General features: G+C 39.9%; 1 protein-coding gene across 1 annotated transcript in view; it reads left to right on the plus strand.

Moving 5' to 3' along the window:
- The first annotated feature begins 201 nt into the window (after positions 1–201).
- Positions 202–8,222, plus strand: part of LOC119425691 (potassium voltage-gated channel subfamily KQT member 4) — a 69,384-nt gene continuing 61,363 nt past the window's right edge. Inside the window, exon 1 of the mRNA XM_037693234.1 lies at positions 202–594. Within this exon, the coding sequence (XP_037549162.1) occupies positions 293–594 (302 nt within the window). The 5' untranslated portion in view covers positions 202–292. The remainder of the gene's footprint in view (positions 595–8,222) is intronic.

The following is an 8,222-nucleotide window of genomic DNA, read 5'->3' on the forward strand; positions in this document are numbered from 1 at the left end:
GTCGTTGCAGTTTTCCTGGATGTGTCAGTCCCCTCGGTGCGCTCCGCTCATCACCGTTCCCACCTGACTCTTTCAGCAATGGTCACCGGGGGTCACGTTTCAGCGCGACGCACTTCAACCATTGCGCGTTTCGTCGTTTGTGACTTGATTCACAGATAACTCCCGGAAAGCAAAGTGAGCCGGGGATGACGAGCTGTGGTCGGCTTTGAATCCGAGATAAACCAGAGCATGACTCGGTCGGAGATAACGCAGAGGCGCGTCGAGTCGTGCGTCTAGTTTCCAAAGTCAGAAAATGCTCGGGAGTCCTTCCAACAACGGCGGCATCAGAATGCTCGTGCCCCCGGCTCCGAGCGACCACCAGCGGGTGGAGTTCGTGGCTCTCACCGCCGTCCAGACGGAGAGGAGCGAGCCGTCCACCCCGGAGCGCGGACACCCCTCTCACCGCACGGGGCTGCTGGGCACCCCGCTGCCCGGACCCCCCGGACCCCGGGCCAACGCGTCCGCCTCCAGCAAGCGCTTCCGAAAGTTGCAGAACTTCCTGTACAACGTGCTGGAGAGGCCGAGAGGATGGGCATTCATCTACCATGCGTTCATGTAAGTGTTGTTTTTATTATTCTAAACACAAAACTAAACTTTTTTTTTTCAGTTGTTCCATCCCCTGTTACAACTTTCAAAAGTTTCAGAAACTTACAGACTGTAAACCGACTTCTCATTGCATCCTTTTAAACAGATTTCTAATTAAACAAGTGGCGATTAGATCATGTGCCATACATCATCTCAACAGGGGGTCTTCTGTTCAATTTCCCCTTGTCTTGGTCTTATTAAATCATCAGAAGGAGTTTGGAGATTGGATTTAATTTCTCCAAATCAACAGGGGGTGCAATGTCTTTCAATTACAGTTTAATTGTTTTGTGAACAGTTTGTTTGTTTTTTCCTGAGTTGGCATTTTTGACTTTTGATGATCGAACCACTGTGATGACCAGATAATGCCAGAGGGTGACACAAGCCAACCAGATTTGCTAAGACTTCCCCTGTGTCCCAAAAACAGAAGGATTTATTGGGCTGATGTTGTGGAGTTTGTCCAGTTGAATTAACACCAAACTTAAGCAACTCCTCTGTGGATGTACACAGACCAGACTTTATTTACCTCAGAATTTATATAACTTGTAAACTCTGTGAAAGTGTGAGCTCACTGGAAGAGGCGCCTGCTCTCTTCTACAACTCGTATGTGACTTAATTCATCTGGATGCAGACTTTATGCCAGTTTTTCACTCGCATATTTAATAATCAGACCAAATTGCAGTGTGAGTTAAGGGGTTGTATTTGCTGATATTTCCTCTAAGTATATTTCAGTCTCTTATCAAGTGAAGCCCATGACGGTTCTGCACAAGCAGCTGTCTTCCAGCTGTGTCTGCGTTTGGCACACAGTGGACAGAGCGTCATGCGTGGGAGCTCCTTGGACTGGGCCATGCTTTCCGTGTCATTGTTTACAGCTGTCCGCCTGCCAATGCCAGTGCCATCCTATGTTTGTTGCAGAGGGAAATCCCACTGCAGGGCTGCAAATCTCGCACAAGTTCTCACCATCAGTTAGAACATTTGAGCAAACAGGACGGAAAACAATAGTCTCACTTTGTCTAATCCTTTCCCAGTTTTGGGAGTTTGAACGTATCTTTACAGCACTTGCTCTTTCCCACCAAGACCTGTGGCCTTTTCAGATCATGGCATTCTCCCTGACATTACTGGGTGTTGGAGCAGATATCAGCTCTGCGTTGATGTGTCGTCTCTGTTCAGGAAGCATTCTGAGGTGTCCGCATCATGTTTCTGGTGCCGCTGCTTCAACCATAAGACCATAAAAGAGATTTTGACAGAAGTTTCTCTTACTGCACTTTTTCACGTTGTGAACTTAGTGAACTTCAACACACACCTATAGACTCCTCAAACATCCTGATCCTATACCAAAAATGACGTCAGGTGCACATATGCCTTCCTGAATGCACCAGTCCCATGATACTCTGTGAGCGCTGCCCTTTTTTTTTTTTTTTTTTGATAAATTACATGCTCAGTATGTGTGAGGAAATACTTTGTACAGTGAAGTTCAATTAAAGCTGTGTTGATCTGTTGTAATTAAATTAAACCGTATACTGCTGTGTTGGGGGGTGGGGGGGCTGCGTCATCCTCCCTGGATCCTTTAATTAGCCACGCGTTGTAACAGGGGACCCTGGAAACAGATGCGTTGCTTCTGAAGAGCCTCTCTTTGTTAGAGCTTGCATGCATACAAAAAGAAGGAAAACGAGTTAGAGGTTCTGTTCTAGTTCCCCACCACTGGCATCTATTGAAGCCCAAAACTCTTCAACCCTTCTGTCAAAGCAGCTCTGTCCAATGTGTCCACAGGCAGAATATATGTACCCTGACTATCTATTCCCTGTGGATAAAAGGAAACCCTTGCACAAACTCCTTTGCAAGTGTAACATTTGTATTCCAATTCAGAATGGACACAAAGGTTATCCCTTCCCTGCCCCACTCTGTTAGTCTTCCTGCCTTCCAAGAAATGGGGAGGAGAAAACAGAAACATAAAAAATAGAATAAAATAAAACGAATCACAGGAGTTCCCAGAAAGGTTCTGTACAAAACACAATTCTGCTCATCGACCTGATTGCTTACTGTACATGTTACACAGACTATGATTCGAATGATGCTCGGTCTATCTGAGGGGTTCAGCCCCACTTCCCTGACTCTGTCACAATAAAAGCTTCTTGAATCTCTTTGTTTCATCAGCAGTAAACCTGGAGAGTTGGTCTGCTTTGGTTCCATTTGTTTTAATTTCCCTCCCAACAAGGTGCAGTGTCCGACATCTTGATTGTGCTTTACTTGAATTTTTTGTCAATCGCCACCTCAGTAGAGAGATTTTAATGAAACTCTGAGTAATCATTTGGTGTACATCTACAGCCGATAACTGTTGGGGTTAACTCAATTCAAGATGGCCGCCACTGCTAATCAACCTTAGCAAACAGAAACTTAATCAAACTTCATTATTTTACAGATATTAAGCTGAAATGTGGTGTAATAGAAGCTGAAAGTCATCTCCATGGAACCCTCAGAGTGTGTGAGTGCGTACGGGATCTTGTTTAAACTTGGCCATGGAAGGTCATGAGTGATATGCATTCATTCAAGAAATGCTATTAGATTTTTTTAAATGATGGTAAAATTCCTTTTTAGTCTAGATTATTTTTTTTTTTTGACAAATACAGCCTTACAAACAACGTTGCATGTTCGAACAGTGTTGCTTTGTACACATGTTGTCCATCCAAAGGTTAATTTGTAGGCTCCACCCTTGGTTGAGCTTCGTTGACTATATTTGTTAGAGCTGCAAGGATGCAGTATTTTCTTTGTTATTAATTTGATATTTTGTAACATAATTTCCCCCGAAAACAAACTTATCTAAAAACAACAACTTAGAAAAATCATAAATTAAGAGAAAAAACATAACCATTATACAAAGTTTTGCCTGACACTGAGCATGAATCAAACTATGAAATGTTTATTTTGTTCAAGTAGATAATCTATAAGTTATATTAAAAATCTGACAGCTGTGCATTTTGAAACAGGTTTTGTAGTGCACAGTTAGAAAGCTGACATTTTTGCTATTTGATTGAGTACTGTGTTTCAGTGACATCATGCAGGTCAAACCAACACTAACTTAACATGAATGCACAATTAAAGCCCTGTTTTGGTGTTGCACCATTACATAGCTAGCAGCTGTACCTCATTTTCCCTGTATTTTCTTTTTATAAGTCCATTTTTGTTGGCAGTCATTCTTTATGACCAATAAAAGCAACATTCATAACTTTATTTTTATTTTTTTTTACATTTGATTTGATCCAATAAGAGTTTCCATGTCACGTCTTCAGACTATAATAGTAAACATAATATTGTGGAAAAAATATCTATAGATGGCAAGCATTTGAGGATAACGAGTTACAACAACAAATTTCCCTCTGGGATTAATAAAGTATTTTTGAATTGAATTGTATTTGTTTTTGTATCTTTGGTGTAAAATTTGCATCAAAAGTGACATGAGGTTGTGGCGCTATTGTTTTTTATTAGAGGCTACGACTACAGTCATACAGACCTCGATTCATAAAGATAAATAAAAATAAACTGACATTAGAAGCAATGTTTAGCATCTTCAAACATGTGCAAGCAAGTCCCCAAAACAGTCATAATAATCTTGTCTATTTTGGTAAGGAATTAGACTGCTAGCTTTTTGAAGAGACCGAACACAACTCCAGGTGGTTCTACAGTTCTCAGACGTGCCATGGGTAGGCATTTTATACTAACTTTCACGGTATGGGAAGAAGGTTTAAACCTTTTATTGAATAATCTCTTCTGTTGGCTCTGTCATCTCTAACTGTGTGTTCTGTATAGTTAAACAAAAGTGTGAACTTGAAATACGAGCTTGGTAAACGACCAACAACATTTGGAAGGATCAGTTAGTGTGTTTCCCCTCACCTCTGACCTTCCACCATTTTCTCCCATTGGCAGCTCCACATTTAGACCATCATAGGGGGCCATCTGTTTCAGCCATATTATTGCAAGGGGTATCTTGTAAGGTTGTGGAACTCCAAAATAAAATTTGGCCACTAGTCTGTGACCAGTACTACATGGAGCCAACTTAATCCAGCCCTGCTGAAATCCAAAGCACATGTCGTGTCTTGATCTTGGCCTTGACTGCATGCACTGTTGCAGTGTCTGGCCTAGTGCAACATTCCTCTGGACTTCTGCCTGAATATACAGTCCAAGTACATGAGAGTGGACAGGAAAATGAGGCAAGACTGAGCACTGGCCAGTCAGAGTGATTGATTGGTTTTGTAGAAGATGAAAATATACCGCTCATGTATATTTGATATCTTCTAAAGGAGGATATGGTATAGGATGATATTGTGAAGATTTTAGACTTGATCTTTTGCAGTTTCATCCGTATGAGTGGAATGAAGATATTCTTTATAGGATAGTACCTTTTATTAACAGGTCTACATTATTATTTTTGACTAAAATCTAATTTTTAACTGTCATTAACCAAAAAACCCCACAATGAATCTAACACATCCTTTTTAACCTTGGGAGTTTATACATGTTATTAAGACTGTTTTTATAACAGGATTCCAGATGAGTCAGTAAAACTATAAACATGATTTTCTGTTGTTTTTTTCTTTTTTTAAATCGGGTGTATAGTCGAGTCAAGATTTAATACCATGACAACAAAATAAAAGCGCATGAGTGTATTCATTAAACCAACTAAATGGATTTGTTGCACACCCTTAAGCAAACACCAACCAGACAGAACATGAAAAACAAAATCAATAAAAACCATCTGAAAAATAACTAAGTCAAAATCTAATGCTGAACTTTGTTTAAAAAGGTATAAAAAATGTAAAAACCTAGCATACCTTGAAATAATGCATATTTCCTTTAGACTTTCATGCCAGAGTTTAAGATTAAGATTATTTCATGTTGAGACATTAAGTTTTAGGTATATCTTTAAAAAAAATTCTCATATGAAAATATGTCGTCTTGCTCAATCTGCTCAGGGTATCTGTTGGGAATGGCTTTCAGGTACCACGACACCACATTTTAGCTCCATATCTGTAAAGTTGACAGAGTTGTAGCCTGTTTTGTGTTTGGGCTAAGCAGCTGTGGTGGCCATCTTGAAAATTTAAAAGTTCACTAGAAATAAAAGGCATCAAAATCCAACCTCTGGTTCATGAGATATTTTGCTAACGGACAGACAGACAAAGACTCACCCGCAAGTAAAGACATTTTTAGTCTAAAACATAATGGCATCTGACAGAACAAGGACATTATCTTCTTGTTAAAAGTCCTTGGACTTATATCAGCACCACTTCCTCAGTTGTTTATTGCAGGTAACTTTGTAAATGTTCTGTCAGCAAAGATAATATACAAAAAACACTGACCTTGTCAAAATTTACCTCAATAAAACGACAACATGAGACTAAAAATAGCCATTGATCGACTTCATTGTGAACCCATTTTTTTTCACGATCGACCGGTAAAGTTGCGAAGTCTGCTTCCCATAAACAACTCTGGGCTTGTTTTCTTGTGAATTTGCTTGAAAATGTTGATAGTTGGCCTTGTGATGGACTTGTGACATGCCCAGCGTGTCCCCCGTGATAGCTGTGACATGGGCACCAGTGACCCCCGCAACCCAAAAAGGAAGAAGTGGGTAAAGATAATGGATGGATGGATGTTGATAGTCATGGGTTGTGTTTTTGGGGGTCTTATTTAAAATGTGTAGCGGCTTTTTTAGGTTTACTCCTGTTTCCCATGTCTCTGTCCACTTAACAGAAAAGCGTAGTTTGTCCAGCTGCAGCATCCGTCAACAACTGTTGGCCTCTGATTGGCTGTACTCGTTGCCTTTGGTTGGGTTGGTTAGTTTCCTTGAAAGTCCTGGAAAAACTAATGGATTGCACTCACTCCTCCCCCACTTTCCCTGATGTAATGCTGTCAAACTATTTACTGGCCCAATGGGTGAATTCCAGTGTTACCAGATCTAAAAAAGGTAAAATAATAGTAGTGTTGCCTAAAATAATTTTCCATGAATTGCTAAATGAACTGATATTTACAAATTAAATGTCTTCTTTCTACTTCATTTTGAGGCTGCAGAGGAGGTGGTGTGTTGGTTGCTTCTTTTGAAGACCTACCTGGTTACTTGTTATGAGATGTGGCAACATTTTTGGAAAGAGTTTTACATATTTAGATTCCATCCATCCATCCATTATGATTAGCTGCTTCTTCTTCTTTTCCGGGTTGCAGGGGTCACTGGTGCCCATATCCAGCAGTCACTGTGCAAGAGGTGGGGGACACCCTGGACTGGTCAAACGTCCATCTCAGGGCCACACAGGGACAATCACGAAAGACATTCACTCACAATGTTTGTATTGTGTATCAACGTTGAGACTTTATTTGTGCTACTTTATAAATGGCAGCTTGTAGGACATTCTTTTGTACAGCACTTTGGTTGGCCTCGTTGCTGTTTTAAGTGCTATATAAATAAATTGGTATGGTATTGTACCGAATTGCATCCTACTGTATAGTTATAATATTTAATAATACATTGATGCTCAATTAAAAATACTTTTTGCCTAAAAACAGCCCTTTCAAATGTCTAAGCTTTATCCATCTTCAGGATATTTATGAATCGCTTCACTTTTTTAAGACATGTGTCAGGACTCATGGTTTAATCCTCACACTGACAGTTTGTCTAGAGGGTTAATATGGCTGCTGTTAATTATTCACTTCTTTGCTGTTTAAAGCGCTGTTCCCGTCACGAACAACTAAAATCAACTGATTTAGCACTAATTTGTTGATTAAATACGTGTAGTCCTGTAGTTTGTTTGTGAACTTTGTCTCAGTAAGCTTATAGACTTTCCTCTGGGATCATGGGAGCAGTCTAGTCTGCTTTTCCACATTTTTGACCACGCCACATAAAACCTACTAATTCACCACCCCACCCTCTGGCTTCCTCCCAAAAACTACCGACACATTTAGTCTTTGCCTATTTTTTCATTATTAATGGTTTGAGTACTGCCAGAAAATAGCTTTTTGTTTTGTCGTTTGCTTTTTTTAGTCAGCACACAAATGTGTTTTTATTGATGACTAAGTAGAGAGAGGAAAAAATACTGGAGTAGTGCAGAAAGTAGCACCACAAAAGTGTGAGGAGGAAGCCACTCTGCACTTTGTGTGGCTTTTCCAACCTGCTCGTGATAGCACATTGGCTTTTGTTTTTCTTGCTTCAGTTTTTTATCTGTTCACCTCAGCACCTTCTGTAAATTCAGCTTCATTAGTATTGTTTTATGGTCTAAATGCCTTTTTCCTTCACTCTCTTCCTTCCCGTTACTCCTGAGTCTGAATATCCTCTTATTTACTGTAGTGCCCCATCTAATTGACTTCCCCCTCCCTCACGGCCTCTTTGTCTCTCCCCGTTTTTTCATCTTATTTAATGTTGATCTGTCAACTTTTGTCCTAAAAGGTTTTTGCAAATGCACAATCTGATGTGTACAAAAACACGCTGCACAATATGTCAGTTGCACAATAGTGAGTAGGAGTATTACCAGTAGTTTATTTATTGTATTATATATATATATATATATATATATATATAAAAATAGTCACATCTTTTACTTAATTAAAATGTCATATTTTAC

The sequence above is a fragment of the Nematolebias whitei genome, chromosome 19 (genome assembly GCF_014905685.2).
Source record: "Nematolebias whitei isolate Nwh7 chromosome 19, NemWhi1, whole genome shotgun sequence".
NCBI classification, from domain to species: Eukaryota; Metazoa; Chordata; class Actinopteri; order Cyprinodontiformes; family Rivulidae; genus Nematolebias; species Nematolebias whitei.